Source organism: Lepus europaeus, chromosome 4, assembly GCF_033115175.1.
Source record: "Lepus europaeus isolate LE1 chromosome 4, mLepTim1.pri, whole genome shotgun sequence".
In the NCBI taxonomy this organism is placed as follows: domain Eukaryota; kingdom Metazoa; phylum Chordata; class Mammalia; order Lagomorpha; family Leporidae; genus Lepus; species Lepus europaeus.
This window is the reverse complement of record NC_084830.1, coordinates 11849430-11871892: the sequence shown is the minus strand read 5'-3', so window position 1 is coordinate 11871892 and position 22463 is coordinate 11849430. Positions and strand designations below refer to the sequence as shown.

At 41.1% G+C, this 22463-nt stretch overlaps 1 protein-coding gene across 1 annotated transcript in view; it reads right to left on the bottom strand.

The window, feature by feature from the left end:
* Positions 1–22463, bottom strand: part of ADCY8 (adenylate cyclase 8) — a 252622-nt gene that overhangs the window by 131766 nt on the left and 98393 nt on the right. Inside the window, exon 4 of the mRNA XM_062189454.1 lies at positions 14838–14949. Coding sequence (XP_062045438.1) covers positions 14838–14949 — 112 coding nt within the window. The remainder of the gene's footprint in view (positions 1–14837; positions 14950–22463) is intronic.

The following is a 22463-nucleotide window of genomic DNA, read 5'->3' as shown; positions in this document are numbered from 1 at the left end:
CCAAATGGGATGCTGGCACTGCAGGCGATGGCTTTACCCTCTACTTCACAGCACCAGTCCTGATCCAATTCCTCAGAGAGGCTTTAGAAAGAAGCAAGCAGGGTCAGGTAGTATGCACCTTGGGATCAGGAACATCTCCTATGATATGTACTTGTATCATCTTCTCAGGAAATAAGGGGTGCATCTTAAATTGGGGTTTGGATGGCTCAGAAATAGGGAAGAATAATGGAAAAAATGAATTTTGAGCTGAACAGACACATGACTATATCCAAACTCTGCCATTGATTAGCTACATGACCTGCACACCCATCACTTGAATACTCCTAGAAAAGAATGTTCCAAGTTTTTCCCTATGAATCTGATACCTGGAGATGTTTTTCTTAGAACTCTTCTAGGAATGAACAGCTTTTAGCAGTCTTTTGTTCTGTAATAAGTAGTTCAAACTATAAATCATTTGGCAATTCCTATTACTTCAAGTCTGTTTTAGGTTCCTTCCCAACTAGGATATTGGCACTCTAAGAGATGCTACTGTATCTTATACATTTTATGCGTTATAAAAATTAATTTGCTTGTTTATTGAAAAAAAAAAAACCATCAACTGGGCATCCGCAATAAGATAAACATGGTTCCTGATACAACAGTGATTAATAATGGGGCCCATATTGTGGTATAGCAGGTAAAGCTGCTGCCTGTGAAGCCGGTGTCCACATGGGCACTGGTTTGTGGTCTGGCTGCTCCCCCTCCAGTTCAGTCCCCTGATAATGACCTGGGAAAAGCAGTGAAGTATGGTCCCAGTATTTGGGCCCCGACTACCCATGTGAGAGATGCAGTTAAAGTTCCAGCCTCCTGGCTCAACCTTGGCAGTTGAGGTCATTTGGTGAGTGAATCAGTGGATGGAAAATCTCTCCCTCCCTCTCCCTCTCTCTGTAACTCTCTTTAAAATAAATAAATAATTCATTTAAGAAGATGATTAATAATATTACCTCCTTTGTGCTATATGTTAAACAGAACTAATCTTAACAACAGCTGTGTGAGGTATATGTAATTGATTTCTTCATTTCATAGGTAAGAATCAGGACACAAATGTTAGTTTGATAGATTCCCAATCATAAGTATATAAGGAAACTTCAAACAGTTCACGGAAAAATGGAACTAAAATGTTTATTTTGTTCTAGTCCCGGTCGGGGCACCGATCCTGTCCCGGTTGCCCCTCTTCCAGGCCAGCTCTCTGCTGTGGCCAGGGAGTGCAGTGGAGGATGGCCCAAGCCCTTGGGCCCTGCACCCCATGGGAGACCAGGATAAACACCTGGCTCCTGCCATCAGATCAGCGCGGTGCGCCGGCCGCAGCGCGCTACCGCGGCGGCCATTGGAGGGTGAACCAACGGCAAAAGCAAGACCTTTTTCTCTCTCTCTCTCTCTCTCACTGTCCACTCTGCCTGTCAAAAAATAAAAATAAAAAAAAATAAAAAAAAAGAAAATGTTTATTTTGTTGCAAAATTTTTTGAAATCTCTGCTTGGTCTTTTTCCTAGCATGAATTTTCCATGAACTGCTTGAAGACACCTCAGATGATTCTTAGAAAATCTCAAAGAGCAACAAGTATCAAGGAAATGGGGCATCCTTTGATATGGTATGGGAAATGGCTAGATGTTTAAGGTTTTAGAGGAAAGAGAATACGAAGTTGTATAGCATGGGGCTAACAGCACTTACTTAGGAATCACCCTACAGAAATAAATTTCTTCAATTACCCCCACCTATCTTTGTGTTGTGCCTTTCAGCAAATTACTCAACCTCTTAGTGTCAGTTACTTCATCTGTCAAATAGGATAATAATAGGACCTGCCTCATTCTGTGACTCTGAGGAATAAATCAGGTCATGCATGTGATGGCTTCATGAGGAAGGTCTGGCAGTTGGGGTGCTAAATTAATGTTGCTTCCCTTGGTGATGCCGAAGTGGAATTCTTGCTCTATCACATACCTATCTCTGATCTCATGTAGGTGAGTTTGCTTGGATGGTTAGTTGCCACTGGATGACTTCTGAGATGCCTTCTATATGTGATATCCTAGGGAACTATGGCTTGATGGTGGAGCAGGGTGGAAGGGGTTTCTCCTGGGGAAAGCACAGTCCCAAGGGAGGAGATGGCAAATTGTTGATAGAAAAGATCCCATTGAGAGGAAAGTGCAGTTGCCATCCCTGTAGTGCCAAATTGTAAAATACTGTGTTTGGATAAAAGTGGATACAATAATTTTCCTAACATAAAATAAATATTAAGTGGGATAGGGAGAATTATAACTGTCTCAGGTGTTTCTTTGTCTGAATCAGATTTCCAGGGCCTTACTAACATTCCCAAATGGGCACAGATGCAATCTTTACAACTGTGAGAGAACACAAAAGCCATTGCAGGATTATTTTTAGGAGTCTGGAGTTCTTGTCTGTTGGCTCTTTCATTGCAACTAATTTGCAAGTGAACTGACAATAAGAATAAAAGAAGCGCACAGCCTTCAGCTGTTTTGGCTAAGACCTCCAGAGTAGTAGGATCAGAATGGAACTTAGAGAATAACTTTGCCCACTGGTGCTGGCAGAGCCCAGATTTTTGGAGTTCATGGAACTCTTTTAAAAACATCAGAGGAACTGGGGGCCTATTGTAAGACAATTAAAAACACTTGTGAAGGAAGTATGAATAATTAATCTAAATCCAAAACAACCACCAAATCCAAGACAATTAATTTAAATCCAAGACAATAATTAATCTAAATCTAAAACAACAAAATAGTATTTGCTACCCTTATCAATTTACAAAAGCAAGGGCATTTTTAACACCAAAATGTAGAAGGACATAGTCTTAAAATAAATGAACTTTCTTTACCTAAATAAATTCAACACCATAAAAATGTAGTATATTGCTCCTATGTTTTCTTTTTCATTCATCTCATGCCCGTAAGTTAAAATTTTCTAGTTTTTGTCTACAAGGAATTTGAGAAACTGTATTCTAAATCCTTATTCTTGAAAAGGGGTCCCAGGATGGAAGTATAGCAACAGGACAATCAGAGTCATGTGGGGCGAAATAGGTAGTTAAAAGAAGAGAAGATACACTCTGGAGGTTGAGCCAGGAAATTCACAGTGGGAAGCCCAGGAGAGCAACAAAGACTGGGCAAATCAAGGATGAAAGAGCAAATGAGAAAAGGAAACAGCGGAGGACTGGATGGGCAGGTCAGCACCAGTGCCAGCGCCTAGCACACCAGGTGAGATGGGGAATCCCGGGTCCCAGAGCTGCAGATAGCAGCGGGAGGGAAAGCTTGGTGAATCGCTTTTGAAGTTCCATGCAGATAAAGAGAGAGAGTACAGAGGAATGAATGCCCCGTGCCCACTGCCCCCACCCCCACCTGCACCTGGCTGGAGGAGCCAGTTTGTTGGTTTCCTTTCTTTCCCTTCCCTTCCCTTCCCTTCCTTTCCTTTCTTCCTTTTTTTTTTTAAGATTTATTTATTTATTTGAAAGGCAGAGTTACAGAGAGGCAGAGGCAGAGAGAGAGAAAGGCCTTCCATCCGTTGATTCACTCCCCAGATGGCTGCAGTGGCTGGAGATGCACCGGTCTGAAGCCAAGATCCAGGACCTTCTTCCAGGTCTTCCAAGTGGGTTCAGAGCCGCTTGTTTACATTTTCCAATGTAAGCAGGGGACTGCCACCTTTGCCTTCTGTACAAATGCCCATCAATAGTGGAGGTCACCTTACCACACCTCCCACCCAAGTATGAAGACAACATTTCAGAAGAATTTCTTCCCTACCACACAAGCTGTACAACAAGGAAAAGTCCTGAATATTGAAAATTTGAGCTGGCTCCCTCCACCATTGAGAAGTGAACCAAGCTCCAGTAAGTAGGGCTCTGTGCAGACCCATAGCAGCTCAGAACAAAGGTAAACCTCACCACAAGAAAATCTCCAAAGATTAGAGGTGCAGTTCCTTAAACAGGGCAATATAACCCTGAACACCAGAGACTAACATGGGGGCGTCCTGCAACTGTGAGGAAAAGGGCAAGTCACAGCAACAGAAGTGACCAACCTTCTCTAAAGCAATCTTATACAACACCCTTTCATGATGAAAAATAAGCAAACTGGGTATAAAAAGAACATTCCTCAACACAGTCAAGTCAATTTATGACAAAATCCACAGCCAGCATACTATTGAATGGGGGAAAGTTGGAAGCATTCTCACTGAGAATCAGAACCAAAGATGCCTACTCTCACCATTCCTATTCAATATAGTCCTGGAAGATTTAGCCAGAGCCATTAGGCAGAAATTTAAATCAAAGAGATTCAGATTTGGAAAGAGGAAGTAAAACTATCCCTATTTGCAGATGACATGATTCTATATATAAGGGATCAAAAAAACTCCACCAAGAGACTGTTGGAACTCATAGAAGAGTTTGGTAAAGTAGCAGGATATAAAATCAGTACACAAAAATCAACAGCCTTTGTATACACAGACAACGGCACAGCCGAGAAAGAACTTCTCAGATCAATCCCATTCACGATAGCTACAAGAAAATCGAATACCTTGGAATAAATTTAACCATGGATGTCAAAGATCTATACAATGCAAATTACAAAACATTAAAGAAAGAAATAGAAGAAGATCCAAAAATACGAAAAAAATCTTCCATGTTCATGGATTGGAAGAATCAATATCACAAAAATGTCTCTTCTTCCAAAAGCAATTTACAGATTCAATGCAATACCAATCAAAATACCAGTCATCCTTCTCAGATATAGAAAAAATGATGATGAAATTCATATGGAAACACAGGAGACCTCGAATAGCTAAAGCAATCTTACACAACAAAAACGAAGCCAGAGGCATCACAATACCAGATTTTAAAACATATAACAGGGCAGTTATAATCAAGCAGGCTGGTACCTGTATAAAAACGGATAGACCAATGGAACAGAATAGAAATGCCAGATCAATCCACGCATCTACAACCAACTGACATTTGACCAAGGAGCTAAAACAAATCCCTGGATAAAGGACAGTCTCTCTTCAACAAATGGTGCTGGGAAAAATTAATTTCCACATGCAGAAGTGTGAAGCAAGACCTCTAGCTTACACAAAAATACATTCAAAATGGATTAAAGACCTAAATCTATAACCTGATACCCTCATATTATTAGAGAACATTGGGGAAACCCTGCAAGACATTGGCACAGGCAAAGAGTTCTAGGAAAAGACCCCAGAGACACAGGTAATCAAGCCAAAATTAACAAATTGGATTACATCAAATTGAGAAGTTTCTGTACTGCAAAGAAACACTCAGGAAAGTGAATAGGAAACTGACAGAATGGGAGAAATTATTTGCAAATTATGCCACTGATAAAGGATTAAGAAGTAGAATATAAAAAGAGATCAAGAAATTCCACATCAACAAAACAAACAGTCCAGTTAAGAAATGGGCCGGTTGTCGCCACAGCTCAGTAGGCTAATCCTCTGCCTGCGGCACTGGCACACCAGGTTCTAGTCCCGGTCGGGGCACTGGATTCTGTCCCAGTTGCTCCTCTTCCAGTCCAGTTCTCTGCTGTGGCCCGGGAGTGCAGTGGAGGATGGCCCAAGTTCTTGGGCCCTGCACTCGCATGGGAGACCAGGAGAAGCACCTGGCTCCTGGCTTCAGATCAGTGCAGTGTATCGGCTGCAGCATGCCAGCCGTAGTGGCCATTGGAGGGTGAACCAACGGCAAAGGAAGACCTTTCCCTCTGTCCCTCTCTCTCACTGTCCACTCTGCCTGTCCAAAAAAAAAAAAAGGAAATGGGCCAAGGACTTAAATAGACATTTTTCAAAACAGAGGAAATCCTAATGGCCAACAGACACATGAAAAAAAGTTCAGGATCACTAGCCATCAGGGAAATGCAATTCAAAACCACAAAGAGTCTTCATACAGGACTCAACAAGCAATAAATACTGGTGAGGATGTGGGGATAAACGTACCCTAATCCATTGTTGGTGGGAATGTAAACTGGTAAAGCCACTATGGAAGGCAGTTTAGAAATACCTCAGAAATCTGAATATAGCCCAAGCATATGACTCAGCCATCCCACTCCTGGGAATTTACTCAAGGGAAATGGAATCAACAAAGTGAAGTGTTATCTGCATCCCCATGTTTATTTCAGCTCAATTCACAATAGCTAAGACATGGAATCAACCTGAATGCCTGTCATCTGAAAACTGGATAAAGAAATTATGAGATATATACTCTGTGGAATACTACACGGTGGTAAAAAAATGAAATCTGATCATTTGCAACAAAATGGGTGAATCTGGAAAACATCATACTTAGTGAAATAAGTCTGTTCCAAAGGGACAAACACAATATCTTCTCCTTGATCTGTGATAACTAATAGAGCATCTAAAAGGAAATCTGTAGAAGTGAAATTGACACTTTGAGAAGAAATGACTAGAACAGCCCTTGTCTTGACTGTCAAGGAATAGTTTTTTTTCTTCTTATTACTATTTGTTGAACTCTTTACTTAACACAGAGTTAATCACATGTGTAGAAAGTCAGTTGAAAATAGATCTTATTTTTAAAACAAGAGTGTCATTTTGTTAAGTCAACAACAGGAGTCACTGTGCACTTACTCCTCATGTAGGATCTCTGTCCTTAATGTGTTGTACAATGTGAATAAATGCCATAACTAGTACTCAAACAGTATTTTACACTTTGTGCTTCAGTGTGGGTGCAAACTGTTGAAATCTTTACTTAATATATGCTAAATTGATCTTCTGTATATAAAGAGAATTGAAAATGAATCGATGTGAATGGAATGGGAGAGGGAGTGGGAGATGGGAGGGTTACGGGTGGGAGGGAAGTTTTGGGGGGAGGAAGGCATTGTAATCCATAAACTGTACTTTGGAAATTTATATTTATTAAATAAAAGTTAAAAAAACAAAAAAAGAAAATAGATCTTAGTGAAAAATAAGAGAGGGCATAAGAGAGGGAGGAGGAAGTTTGTAACTGTAAAGCTGTATAGTTCTGCATTCATTCTTATGAACTAACTTCTAAGGATATAGTTTAAAAACTTGCTAAGGGACCCCAAATCCTATTAAGCTGTGTGGTAAAAGTGCCATCTTAAGTGTTAAAGTCATCATGTAGACAGAATTAAGTGTTGAAGGGATCATATAAATAAGATCAAGTGTATTGTAATGATAGATAGAGTTAAAAAGGAGATAATGTTCCAACATGGGAAGCAGTCCACACAGCTGACTCATAGAATGACAATTGATCTAAGTAGCACTCTGACCTCAGAATCAGCTCTTAAAGCATTCTGACCTGGCTGAAAAGCCAATGAGAGCATTTCAAGCATGGATAGCCAAGACACTGTGGCAAAAAAAAATGTTCTACATGAAGATCACTGCAGTTAGACCCCAGTGGACAGAAGTGGCCATCAAAGAAGGATGCACTTTTCTCTGAAGAGAAGAGAGAACTTCCACTTTGCTTATGGCCTTGTCTAGATACTGGGAGAGACTGGATCCAAAAGGCTTTCATAGCCTTGGCAGGTCATGTCAAGAGCCTCGTGTGATCACCTATGTCATAAATAAGAATGTTAATTGTTAAATTAACAACAGGAGTCACTGTGCTCTTGCTTCCCACGAGGACCTCTGACCCTAATAAGTTGTATTATGAGAATTCACTGTAGAACTTGTTCTCAAACAGGTTTTTTTTGTGTGTGTGTGTGTGTGTACAAATTGTTAAAATCTTTACTTAGTATAGAGTTGGTCTTCTCTGTATAAAGTTAATTGAAAATGAATCTTAATGGAGGGTGGGGCTGGGAATGGAGAGGGAGGAGGTAAGGTAAGGTAAGGGCAGGAGGGTAGGTATAGTGGGAAGAATCACTATATTGCTAAAGCTGTACTTATGAAATTTATACTCATTAAGTAAAAGGTCTCTTTGAGAAAAAAAGACAAAGTAAAATAGAACTACCATATGACCCAACTATCCCACTTCTGGGTATATATCCAAAGGAAATCAAGTCAGCATATCAAAGGGATACATGTTTTGTTTATGGCTGTTCTCTATTGTTACAGTAGGTAAGATGCAGAATCAACCTAGAAACATACCAGTGGATGCATGGATAAAGAATATATATATATTCTTATATATAATTCTTATATATAATCGAACATTATTCGTCCATAATAATGATATCATTTGCAGGAAAGTGGATGTAACTGGAGGACATTAAGACAACATAAGGTCAATCTGAATATGGAAAAGTGGTTAATAGAGACTGGGAAGGATGTGTGTGGGGGGTGATAAAGAGATTGGATAATAGCTACCAAAATACAATTAAGCTAAAGGACAATCGATGGATCATAGTTAATAATAAATTATAATATATTTGATGGATGCCTGAAAGGGAGGAGCTCATATACTCTGACCCATGAGGTAATAATGGGGAGACGAAGCTGTTCATTGCCTGATTTGATCAATACACATCACTTGTCCACACATGTATTGGAGTGTCACATTGTATTCCAGAGTCATGTTTTTTTATTTGTATTTATCAAAAATTGCTTAAACTGTTGAAGGAATTGACATACCAACCATCCTATGTGATCACCTTAAACCCATGTGATGAAGTATCATACTGTACCCTACAAAAAAGTACAATAAAAATAACTACAAAAAAACAAAAAAAAATTCCTTTTCTCAGATCACAACTCAAGCTGGAAGGCAGGGAATGGTGATGTCATCTGCAAATGATCTTTGTGTGCTGAGTCTGGTGTGAGGACTCAGGATAGTGGGGGTCTGGTGCTGTTAAGTTCAGGTGTGTCATTTGTTTCTGTTGGCTGCAGGGAGGAATGAGGGAAAGAAGTGTAGCAGAAATGCTTTGGTATAAGGATCAGACCTCTGAATTCCAGTTAAGTTTGCCAGCTTTTTGACCTTGAATAGCACCCTGACATGAAACCACTGATACGTGGGTTTCAGCTTCCCATATGGGACATGTACAGAGCAATGCACCTTGTCCATAACACCTAGTAGAGCAAGCCTCTCATTTAGTGATGGCAATGACAGCAGTCACCAGGAAGGAGCTTTCTCAACGTTCAACATACTGCTCCTTGTCTTGTCATTTGGTTCCTCATGCTGAAATCCTGAACATGGCAGGGCAATTATTCTATCAATGCGAGGATTTCCACACAAGAGATTTGAGAAACTTCCATTGCTACAGATGAGCAGCTGAAAGTCACAATCTGGGCCAGATGTGAAACTCACCAGCTCCTAACCAGTGATCGTTCCATTTGATGAAAGCATTTTGGGATAGTCTAAGTAGGGAGAAGAACTGGTACTTAGGGAGCGCGTGCCCCGTGCCAGGCTATGCGTTACATGCCTCTCACTGGTCTCACGTCATGCTGATCTTCGAGTCTTCACAAACACTTTGTGGGGAATGTGCTGTTTGATGTTGAGAAGAAGCCAGTGCAAGGCCTGAAGGGCACACTGCAAGTCAGAGGCCGTGTCTGTCTGACGGTGGGGCTCTGTGCTCTTTCCTCACAGAACTGCAGGAATTATGGCAGAGTCCAGAATGCTAGATCTCCTGACGAAAATGTGTTTTGGAAGGAGATTGAATAAAACGGTTTATTACTCTTCTGGGCAGACACTGAACAGTGATGTGAAGATGTTCAAACCCAGGGCATGTTTTCCTGTAAATAAAAGGTGAAACTGGTTGCCTCTATCAAATTCTGTGCAACCGCCAATAAATAGTATATATAAATTATACCCTATTCATAGTTTGTGTAGAACCTGACATGTATTTAGAGATACAGTCTCTACATAAAATATGCATATTGTATTGCATATTTCACATATAAATATGTATAGATAAATGTGTGTGTGCATCTATCTTTGTAAGTAAGCATACATGCATGTGTGTATATACAAAGGCCTGGCTTCTTATCTGTCAAGCTCTGTAAGTTTGCAGACAGCTTTTTCTGACCAAATATTATGAGCTGTCAGATGACTTCATAGCAATCCAAGCAACTTCTTTTAGCCAGAAATTTCTTTGAAAACATCTAAGGAAAACATGCTGTTTTAGAAAAAGATATTTAAAAAGGAAAATAAATCTGGCTGAGCATCTTCTTGCAAATTTTATTTAGTTTTATTATAATTCTTTCCCTCTCATCTTGATGTTTTGATACAAAGTCTCAGAAAAATCCAGAAAATTTATGAAATCACATATGTCAATAGCAAATGAAAATTATGAAATTATCAAAGATGATTATATTATTGGGACCTGTTAGAGTTGTAGGAATGTGCTTTTTGTGTAAATTTAGAACATTTATTTATTGGGAGGCAGTGAGAGAGAGAGAGAGAATGAGACATGATTCATTCCTCCAATGTCTGAAACAAGCCAGCAGATGGCCAAAAGCAGGAACCTGACTGCAATCCCGGCCTTCCATGTGGGTGGCAGGAACCGAATTACTGGGACCATCATTGCCGCCTCTCAAGGTCCTCATTAACAGGAAGCTTGAGTCAGGAGCTATAACCAGGGGTAAACCCAGGTACTCTGATGTGGGCTGTGGGTAACAAGACTGACTCCTTAATGCTAGGCCAAGGGCCTGCCCATGTACATTTTTGATGTTTGCATTTTATATAATTAATAAACATTACTTTAGTCAGTAGGAAAATCAATAAAAGGTGAAAAGAGAGGATTGTTAAAAACACTGGTATCGTTACTGTACTTTTTAAAAAGGAGTTATGCTAAAAGTTGTGACAGATTTTATAGTATTTTATCCAACCTTAACCACATAAGTAATGTGTGTCCTAGTAAACATGAAACAGTGATCGAGGTTAAGGTTCAAGTTAAGGCTCACTGGCAAGCCCCTTTTCATCAGGCACACAGTGCTTGGGAGCCTGATCTTGCCCCCACCTCGAATGCTGCTGTGCCTTCACCTGCACAGTTACAAACACATGCACTATTTTTTATTCTCTATAAATCTGCCATAGCATTCAGGCACAAAACAGGCCTTTTTCATGCAAGGAGATATCATGAAATCCTTTCTACACTGGTAAAAAATGTTGTCTCATTCTTGTTCATCTGTTGATTGGCTTCCCATAGTGTTTGTTCGTTGCCGGAAATTCAGTTTGCTTATGGTTTTGACAGCAATTTAAGAAACAGTTTTAAGATACAGTGATAAAAATAGTATAACAACAAATATGTTCTTCCTTTTAAGGCCTAAGTTAGATGGGGAAGGAGTAGATAAGAACTACTTTATTTAAAAGAAGATCAAATAATAGAGTTACCGGTGTTGTCAAGGGCATGGTTAAGGGTCAGAATGTCCTATACTGAGCAGCTTGAACCACAACAGCACTGAAAAGTTCAATCCAACTAAAAGGAATTTTAATAGAAGACTTTGAGGTTATCTCCACATTTTAATAATGCAGTGAATAAATGAGTACAGTGTATACCATTTACATTTGAGATGGATTCTTCCTGTACTTCAACGTAATAAAAATCTACTGCAAAGCATCAAGACAAAGCAACTAGAGATCATTATAGAGTCATGGAATTTTGGTCCTAAAAGACACTGCAAAAGGTGCAAATTCAACCCCTTTTATACATAGGTTGAGCCTGTCACCTAGCTGGTCAAGCGACTTGACTAAATTTGAGGGCTGAAACGGGTAGACTTTCTTATTGCAACCATAGCAGTGTTGTTTTCACTGGTAGAGTTTTTCATGCTTTTCCAAAGAGGATCTGATGTAGGTACTGATGAACCTGGGGTAGGTAGGAAGGCAGGAAAGGGTAGACTGGGAATTACTAAGGGTGAATTATGCTGAGTACTCATTTGGAGCTTTCTGCTGTATTGGGACACTGAAAATGTACTGTTTAATTTAGTCTTTACTTCAATTCTTTTAGGAAATAGAGTCAGCGAGATGATTTGCTCAAGTCACGTTCACGTCAAGCCCTTCAACCTGTTCCACAGGAGCAGCAACACCTCTCTGGTATCTTGTCCTTGATCCTGTGCCATGGATCGGGGATTAAGAGCCATCGCCCAGTCTCAGTGGTTTGGGTTTCAACCGTAGATGCCCAGCTACTAATGGTTCTGTGTAGATTATTTTGCTTCTTTGAGCCTCAGTCAATCATTCAGTAGAACGAGAACAATAAAGAACTTGCCCCATGGGTTTATTATGAGAACTAGATTAGTTGATTTGGGGAAAGCATTCAGCAGAGCGCATCACATCCATCAGGCAGTTTATGAACGTTTAATATTCTTATCAAATCCATCAACAATAAGCCTCCTTCATCATACATCTCTGCTTCATTTGATTTTTTTCTTTAAAATCATTTTATAAGATTCAGGCCTCAGACAATAATCACCATTCTTGCACCCACTAGTACTTGACTGATTGTATCTCCACTTCCATCTCCCGTCCTGTGAATATGATGCCCAGGGTGGAAACCCAAGGCTGCAGAACCAAGTCCAAGTTCCTTAAAATGCTGCACCATGTCCTCCAGGATTTGGTCATCCTTTCCCTTTCAGGTTAATTTCTCACTGGCAAATCCCATGCCCTTTATGCTCCAGCAATTTTGAGCTCCTCGCAGCTCCCAAACAAGCAGTGTGCTTTCACACTTCCCTGCCTCTGCACCAGGACTCAGCCTAAAAGGCACTTCTTTGTCTAATCTGATGCCAGGAAAGCTGCTGCTCTTCATCAAACCCAGCCTGCGTGTGGCTTCTTCTCTGGGTGCTGCCAGGTCAGCCCCCCACACAAGCACTGAGGACTCCTCCAGCCATCAGTATTTCTGCGTGTATTTGTTACTTGCTTACACTACTCTGCTGCAATGATCATGGACTTGCTTTTGTCTCTTGCCAGCCTCTGAACTTCTTGAGGGAAGGGACTGGTTTGGTCTTCCCAGAGTGTTTCATGGTGGCTGGCACACAGTAAGTACTCAGTAAATGATGGTCAGTTTTTACTTGGCTGCCTATTCTCTGGGCCAGTGGGATTTAATGTGACTGCAATTGACCTTGACCATATCTGTCAATTCTTATCAGAGGGCAACTTTTGTTCTACTTGACATCTTTGAGCAAAGAAAATTCAGAACAGCAACAGGAATCACAAAACTATGTGTACATAACACTAACTACCACCAAGGCAACAACTCAAGGAACTGGTATACATGTTTTTCTCCAAATTCTCAATCCTGTAGATAAACCCAACCCTCCCATTAGGAGACCTCAGTTTCTACCTCCCCCTCTGGTCAGGTTAGTATCCTTTCTAATGGTTGTTCAGTACATACAATTTTTTCATCCAGGTTCTTTTGCAGGTCCCTGCCTATCTTTATAGCCTCATGATCACTTCTTACCATATACTTTTCCTTCCAGCAATAGCTTTGGCTTTCTTCACATAAATATAATAACATCTTTATTTTTGTTTTCATCTCTGTGTAAAATATCCATTTCTGATTTCTCTACCTTGATAATTAGTGTTTAAATTGTTTACAATAAAATTCACTGTTATGGCAAATGTGGACAGTCATGCAATCACCATAATTTGGGCAAATCAGCCGTATCACCCCTAAAGCACCCCAGTCCGTACTTCCTTATCAATCATCTCACTTCAGTTACAGCGATCATTGCAACTGCTAATTTGTTTTCTGCCTCTCTAATTTTACCTTTTATAGAATGTCTTGTAAGCGGAATCACAAGATATCTAACTTGTTATGTGGCTTCTTTCACTTGGCTGATTCTCCTGCCTTTGCCTATCTCATTAAGTGACTCTCAGCTTAAGTGTCACTGTCTCCAGGAGAGCTTCCTGCTCCAAGGGTTATGTGTTGCCTGTGCTCTCACACACTCCAGACACCCTTGACTTACCTTCATCATGCCACACAACAAACACATTGTGCTTTGGTTATCTATTTGTGTATGCCTGACCAGATTTAACTGTAGGAAAAGAGAATATGTATATATATATATATATATATATATATATATATATATATATATACAAATTTTTCATGTTCCCAACATGCAACAACATGCACAATATCTAGCAGGTGCTCATATGCAACTCTGAATGGATTTCTCTTAGAGCAAGGCAGACATAAAACTGTACATTTTGATATGCAAAAATAAACTCCCACTTGTTGTGCTCTTACTTAATTCTCATTATAGCCCCGTGAAGTTGGCACTAATATATACACTTTAGAAAGCAGGCAATTAGTCATGCCCATTTGAACTCAAAGCCCACTCTAAAACACAATGTGACAAGATTATTCCTGTGGAACTTCAGTGGCTTTAGGACTACAGATCTGGTTTGATAGCAAATGTTCATCTCCTTTGATCTGTTTTCTCATTTAGCTCCGATTAAGCCAGCTGAAAAATGAAGGTGGTGTCTTTTTGGCTAAAAACAAAGCTCTTAAGTTATGTCAATCACAACGTTGGTGGGATGGCCTAGCAGATTACTGGCTCTTAGAACAGGCTAATTCATTCCAGATGGCCAGGGTTGTCTAGGAAGCTGCAGGCGGCCATCATTGCATGTACAAGCACCAAGGGCTGCAGCTGTATGGCACCTGGCCACGTGGAGAGAAAATAATGATGGGTAACTGGAAAGCAGATAAAAAAGACTGGCACTCAACCATCTGTCTCTCAGTTGGGAAAATTAATCTTAAAAAGTTCTCACCCAAGACCTGTAAATAACTAACATCAGTCCCCAGGATGTGAGAAGGTCAGGGGTCTCTGCCCAAGGAAAGGATGCAGAATGGTAATGGCATTGGTGATGAAAGCCTAAATCCTTCTCTTCCCTAATTCTACATGCAGTCCCTCACTCCTGCAGAGGACTAAGAGGGAATTAAATTCAACTCACATGGGCCAGTCGATCAAATCTGGCAAAGAGCTCGTTGAGCATCCTGACCAGCTCCTGAGCGGACAAGGTCGTGGAGAGGTTGGTAAATCCTTTAACATCTGCAAAAAGAATACTAAACATTGGGGAGGGGGGGTGGGAGGAAGTGTGTTAATATTTTAATCCATCCTGAAAGACACACAAAATAAATAATTATATCATTCAAATAAATCAATTATGTCCATGGTCTGAGATTTTAGCTCTCCTTGCCGTGGGAATCAGGAGGAATACTTCCTATTTAACAAGTATCTCAGCAGTGAACATCCCCAGGAGTTCAGGAAGGGCAAAGGAACACCAAAAGCCCTTCTTCCTGTGCAGGGGTGTGGAATGTAGGCAGTGCACACAACCCCAAAGGGAATTTATCTGTATGAAAAGATCAATTTGTTGTGAAAAGCAAAATGAAACTTCATGAATTAGCTCTATATTTTCACAATAGATAGCAATGCAGATGCTATGCTCATGGAGTAAAACAGACACGGGGATGGGGTGAGAGCAAAAAGTGCCACCATCTTGAGCCCAGTACATGTACTCTATTCTAAATAATAGGCAAACTGAAGTAAGTGTTTCTCAAAAATTATGAGGATAGGTGGCAAAGGTGGGAGGCCTCCAGTGAAATAACTACTTTCCTAAAATGCTCACATTTTCTGAGGATTTAAGTCAGGTGAAGTCATGTTCCATGCATATGACTTGGAAGGGAGGAGGCCAGTCTTTGAAAGTTTTATGAAAGCCAGGCACTGTCTTAGTTCATCCATCCACTACCTGGTGGGGGCAGGCATAGTTCTTTCTATTCTGGAGGTGAGAAAACTGATGCTCTAAGAGGCAAGATTTTTCCAATATCCTGCAGGGGCTATGTGGTCGAGTTGGGGTTTTCTACATTGTTGAGTTGCACTGAGGGGCATTCCTCCATCCCTTTGCCACACCATCTCAGGAACCTCTAAAAGAAAGATGGGATCCCAAACAGGACACCATATTCATAATTTCTTATGTTTTATCCTTTCAGAAACTGGGATATGCCTTACAAATAATGACATTTTATCAGTGTGTAGAACATTTTCTTAGTGCTGCATGAAATAATAATGAGTGTACAATCAGTATGACTTAGTTTTAATGAAATAGGTAACTACCCAGAAAACACTGTGGAATGTGTGATGACTTACACTGGTCACCCCTTTTATTCAGAAGTTTTCAAGGTTTGTGTGTGTTACAAACTTTTTAAAGAAGCTTATATAGATGCACAGGTTTTCAACATCTTGCTCTTTATTTTAAGGGATTTGTACTTTCCCCTAATTCTGTTCTTGATGTTATTAAGAATCAGGTTTTTTACTGAGTAGTTGAGGCACTGGTTAATGTGCTCACATCCTGCATAGGAATACCTGAGTGTGACACCTGACTCTGGCTACTGATTCATGTTTTCAGCTCATTCAGACCCTGTGGAGCAATACTGGTGACTCAAGTGATTTGGTTTCTATCATCCATGTGTGATATCAAACTGAGTTTTTGGCTCCTAACTTCTGCCCTGGCCCAAGGCCATGGTAGATATTTAGGGAGTGGATCACTGGATGGGAGCTGTCTGTCTCTTTGGCTGTCTCTCAAATAAGCAAACACACACACATAAATAAATAATCAATTCTGTTTCCCAGTTTAGAAACTATTGTTAATTAGTTAAACCCTTAATTATTTTTAAAAAAGATTTATTCATTTATTTTGCAAGTCAGTTACAGAGAGAGAGGAAGAACCAGACAGAGATAGAGATAGAGATAGAAATAGAGATAGAATAGAGATATAGAGATAGAGATAGAGCTAGAGCTAGAGATAGAGAGATAGAGAGATAGAGAGAGACAGAGATAAAAAAGAGATCTTCCATCTGCTGGTTCACTCTCCAGATGATTGCAACAGACAGCACCGGGCAAGAGCAAACCTGGTGCTGGGAGACATGGGTGACAGGGGCCAAAATACTTGGTCCATCTTCTGCTGTCTTTCCCATGCCACCAACAGGGACATGCATTGGAAGTGGACATGAATTGGCACCCATATGTGATGCTGGCATCGCAGCAGTGGCTCTACCTTCTATGCCACAATGCTGGCCCAAAGGCCTCAATTCTTGCAGGAAACACTTATATCTGCTAGGACACTGGATAGTGATAAATAAGACCTGGTGTCTGTCCTCAAAATCCCAAGAGTCTGAAGAATGGAGCTCAGCAGGCAAGGAGAAGCTCAGTAACAATACAGGGTGATGGGTGCTGGGACAGAAAGGCAAACTGGGGAATGAAAAGGGGATCAGGAGTTTCCTAGTGAAGCAAAATCTCAGATGAGTCTTGAAGTTAACATGGGATACAGGGAGTATAGGAAGGAGAAGGTTGAGTATTCTGAGCAGAAGGACCAGCACATACCACAGTCTGGTGAAACAGCAAGCAAACTCATCCAAGTTCTATAGGAATTCAAGGACAGTAACAGGGTAGCACTGAGCAAGGAGGTTTGGAAAAGAAGGGAAGGGAAAGAAAAAGAAGAGAAAGGAGGATAAAGAAAGGAAAGGAGAGAGAGAAGCAGGGAGGGGGAGATAGATGAGAGAGGGAGAGGGAGAGGAAGAGGAGGGAGGGGGGAGAGAAAGAGGGAGTGAGAATGAGGGGAAGCGAATGCTAAAATGAGGCTGGTAATGAAGAGGGATTGATAAACCAGGCTGAATATGGATTTTCTTCTGAAGATGATGAAGCTTCTGAAGGATCTTGCATTTGGGCATGATATAGCTAGATTTTCTACTGATTGAGTTCCCCTATAAGAGTCACCACACTGCCACTGTCCTGTACAGCTTTGTAGTGGCAGAACATATTGGCACATAAATAGGATTTGACTCTAGACGGATCTGAGTCCAAACTCCTGCTCATCACTTACAAATTCTATGACCTTGTATAAGTTCCTGAATTTCTTCAAGGCCTTGGACCTGGTATGGCTCGGAGAGTTCTCCCTAAAGTCACTCATTTATTCCATAAAGCAATCTTCGTGGTAGAATCTATCACGATCATTTTCTATTTTACAGACAAGGGAACTGAGGCCTGAGTAACTTGCTCACAGTCATGAAGGGCTGGGATTTGAACCTGGAAGCCTGGCTCTGGAATCCATAGTCATTATCACTAAACTACATTACAAGTGAAGTGAGACGATTCATTGTCATGGCAAGAGGGAAGTGGAAAGGCTTTTAAATCATGGTGGAAAGGCCTTAAATCGTGGAATCCAACCTTCTCTCTTTATAGATCCAGACACCTAAACTGTTAGTGTCCACCTCTCTATGGCAAGAATAGCTCATTCATGTATTCCTAACTGAATGCCTGTTACACGTCAGTCACTGGAAGCACCGTGGAGTGCAGACTGTACCATCATAGCCTTTATGGAGCTTTATGGGAAATGGATTCCCTGGGAGGCAAGGTCATAACAGTTTTAGATGTACTCAGTGTTCCGGTGTCATGAAATTTCTTAGTCTTCTGAGTGTACCCTACTTTATGTACCCGTGATTTTGTATAGGATATACCTGCTTCCTAGCATAGCTTTCTTTCCTTTCGCTATCTATTGAAATCCTGTTTGTCCTTCAATACTACACTCATATGTGAAGACTCTTCTTTTATGGAGAATTCCCTAAGAACAGCCAGTTAGTTAATCTACACCACTAGTCACCTGTGTGGCCTTGGCTATACCTCTGTCATGGTACTTAACACTCAAAAGCACAATCCCTATGAGGCTGTGTTCCATCTACTCATATTAGTTAGAGAACAGGAAGAAAGTTGTCTCCATGTTCCACCTGCTTAGCACAAAGTAAGCTTCATTATACGTGTCCCAGTGTAGGAATGAAAAGGGGAAATATTCAGGTTTAAGTGCCCCCTTTTCATAGTGTGGCCATAGCCACCACTGGCATCTCCTGGGAGGTTCTTAGAACTACAGCATATCAGGCTCTCAGGCCCCATAACCAAACCGACTATATCAGCATCCACTTTGACAAGAGCCCTGGGTGGTTCATGTGCACATCCAAGACAACAGCACTGGTCTGAGTCACAGTTCTACAATAAGGAAATATCAAACCAAAGAGAAAGGCAGAAATGAGGGCTCTGATTCTCATTCCATTACTCATTCTGCTGCCCCTGTGTGCTATATTCAAGATCATCAGGTATTTTCATTCTTGGCATAAACTTGTCGCCTCCCAAGATGAATATGCTGGAGGGGCATAGTAGTTTTCAGCACTAATTGAGTTATATAAGTTTTTTTGTTTGGCTAAAAATAAATCATGCTACTTAATAGTTCTGCAAACATCATCCTTAAAAAATATCTAGCACAATTCAGTAAAATTGTCAGGAACAACAGTACCATGTGCGTTCTTGGGAAAGTCAGTTAACCTCTCATTTTCTCGACATTAAAGAAAGATCATTAAATCTATACGAGGAGACTACTGTAATGAGATAATTTTGCATATCATAACATGGTCTTTTGCAGCAAAAAGCTGAATGGTTAGGTGGATCCTATAGCCTGAATCTGTTATAGTCTTAGGGGTTTGGAGCTGAAATCAACTTAAGAGTCCAGATGTGCTGGTGCCGTGGCTCAATAGGCTAATCCTCCGCCTTGCGGTGCCGGCACACCGGGTTCTAGTCCCGGTTGGGGCACCAGATTATATCCCGGTTGCCCCTCTTCCAGGCCAGCTCTCTGCTGTGGCCAGGGAGTGCAGTGGAGGATGGCCCAAGTCCTTGGGCCCTGCACCGCATGGGAGACCAGGAGAAGCACCTGGCTCCTGGCTTCAGATCAGCGTGGTGTGCCGGCCACAGCGCGCCGGCCACGGCGGCCATTGGAGGGTGAACCAACGGCAAAAGGAAGACCTTTCTCTTTGTCTCTCTCTCTCACTGTCCACTCTGCCTGTCAAAAAAAAAAAAAAAGAGTCCAGATGTTTTGTCCATTTCCAACCACACTGGTTTTGGATTGGGTAACTAAAATGCACAAAGATGAAATGATATGGCCAAAATCTTGCTGGATGTGTGCTCACACGGAGGGAGACAGCTTTTAGGGAAGGGTCATAAACAACTAACATCAAAAACAACAGAGAACACAATTAGAAATGATTTTTAAAATTCTCCCACACTGCACAGGGTTTGCTCTGGGGGCTGCAGAAGGGGGTGTAGCAGCCGGTCTGGCTTTGTTTCTCAGACATGGATTACGGAGTGTCCTCCTCTGCTTCCATCTCTCTGGTCTTATTTTAGCATCCTACAGTCTTGCAGTGGGCAGAAGAGGCCTTGCCACCCCTGGCTGAGTTCATCTTTCCAGTGCTACCAAGAGCCTGGGCAGCTTGCCACCACTACTCTCAGAACAGCCAGGGAGAAGCCCAGGGTGGCAGCCGGTTTCTGAATTGATTCCTCTCCCCCTAGAAACCGTGATTATGACTAAAGACATTGAGAAATCTAGGTCAGGAAATTATACTTTAATTCAGTGTGGTGTGAATGTCTGAGAAAGGGTCATCAGCATAAGAACCCAGTTGTGTGATTGAAAATGAATAGGCGAGGCTGGAGGAGGCAGAAAAACTTCAGCTCAGAGGGCACTGAGAAATGCTTAAGCAGAAAGTCTAATGTGTTATTGAGCTAAGGTTCTGAGTAGGTCAATGTGGATGTGTGGCTTTGTTTATTCCCCCCCTTTTTTCCTTTATAAAGTTGCTGTCATTTATTTTCTCTTTCCCCATGGTGACAGGCACTTTTAGAATATATCATAAATGTTATTTAATGAATATATACAGGTTTATATAATAAATACACACTTTTTTTTACTTTCAAAACATTCATCTGACTTATGCCTTTGTCATTGAGCCATGTTGTCACCAGGGAAGGCATATTGAGGCCATCTATGGTTTTTTGCATCCATCATAGCTCTACACTGACTCTTGATGTTCACAATGCTCAGAATCTTGTCTTGGTTTTCTCGCTCGGCTAACTCAGTCTCCATTAATGTCAATGAGGACCACTTCTCCCGGGAAGGTTTCTAAGCCCACTTCCATGTCCTCACCCCCTACTTCCCAGCCTCAGGTCAGGTCATAGGACTGTAATAGAAAACCCTGCCCCAGATTATGATTAATGGGTGCCCATTGTTCTAGAATTGGTATTGATGTGTTTCCATTTTCTAGGGGACTTGTTCCTAGATTGGGGTGCATCTTTATTGAGTTGCTGTTTCACAAAAGACTGCTTTGCAAACTCAAGCATCTACATCAGGGCAGCTCAATTTTTGAACAAGAACCTAATAATAACTTTGCTGCTATGCCTACTAAAGGGTTATGTTAGCATCATGATCTCTGCTGGACATTGCATTGCAATGTGTGTTCCTGCACACCACGTAGAGAAAACCTAAAGAGGCTGCTAAGAGGGAAAAGTCGTGCTCTTTCCTCCTACCAAAGTTAGGAAGAAAGGAGCTCAGAGTATATCTTAGTAATTTTTACAATGTATGGACAATGTTCAATGTAGGGATTTTACCCTATGTTTAGGAAATTTCCACCTTAAGAGATTTGAAGGGAGGGAAATACAGTTCTACTGTGTAAACTGCAAATGCCAGAAACTTGCTTGAAAGTGACAGCTCAGCCGACCAAACTTGTCTGCCCTTCATTTTTAACTTGAGATGCGAAGGAAACAGGAGGAGCAGAGAATAGGGCAGAGCAAAGGCAGTCACATCCGGTTCCTGGGGACTGCAGGGGAAATTACAATGGTGCACACTGTGTTAGGAAATAGGAGTTGGGAGCACAAGCAATGGTCTGTTCAGAAGCAGTGACAGTGGCATTCTAGCTGGTCTTGTGCTCTGGGAAGATTTTAGCTATGCATCTGGCTCTGTGGCCTTGCTTTATTCTGACCCATTGCCCTAGTCTACTTCTGTGCACTTTGATTATTCTGTGAACTGCTACATGGCCTTTCAATAAATTTAATTTAAATAATCCAGGATTGGATCCTTTTGTTTGCAATATAGAAAACATGTCTGAAATGTGCCATACTAGATGCTTAACCATGCCTGTTCTGTGCTTTGCATATATTTTCACTTTTAAAATCTACACATCACAGTTGTTAAAATACCAATTTTACAAAGAAGGATCTTGACATTCAGGTTAGTAAACTGCTCAAGGTCACATACAGGAAGAAGCAAAACTGAGGTTCTAAAACTAGCCTTTCTCACTATGGAGTCTGCTCTTTGGTTTTCAATGTATGTCATGTTATCCAGTGTAGTACTGGGCATAATGAGGACATAGATGGATAGATGGTCTGATAATTGGATGAGTGAGAGTGTGCATAGAAGGATGGGTGGGTAGATGAATGTGTGAAAGGATGAATAAGTGCATGGATGGGTGGGTGAGTAAATGAATAGATTGGGTGAGTGGTTGGATAGATAAATGATTGCCTAACAATATGCTTGCAAAGGGAAATATGGTGTAGTTCCTCTCTGTATTGTTTTGAAGACACTTCTGGGGAATGTAAGGAGAGACCTATATGATCACACCTGAAGCCCCCAGATTACATTTTAGGATATTTTTTCTTTCCAAGTATAGCCTAAATGACTTTTGCCTTTTCCACTCAAAGTGTGAAGGCAGGGAAG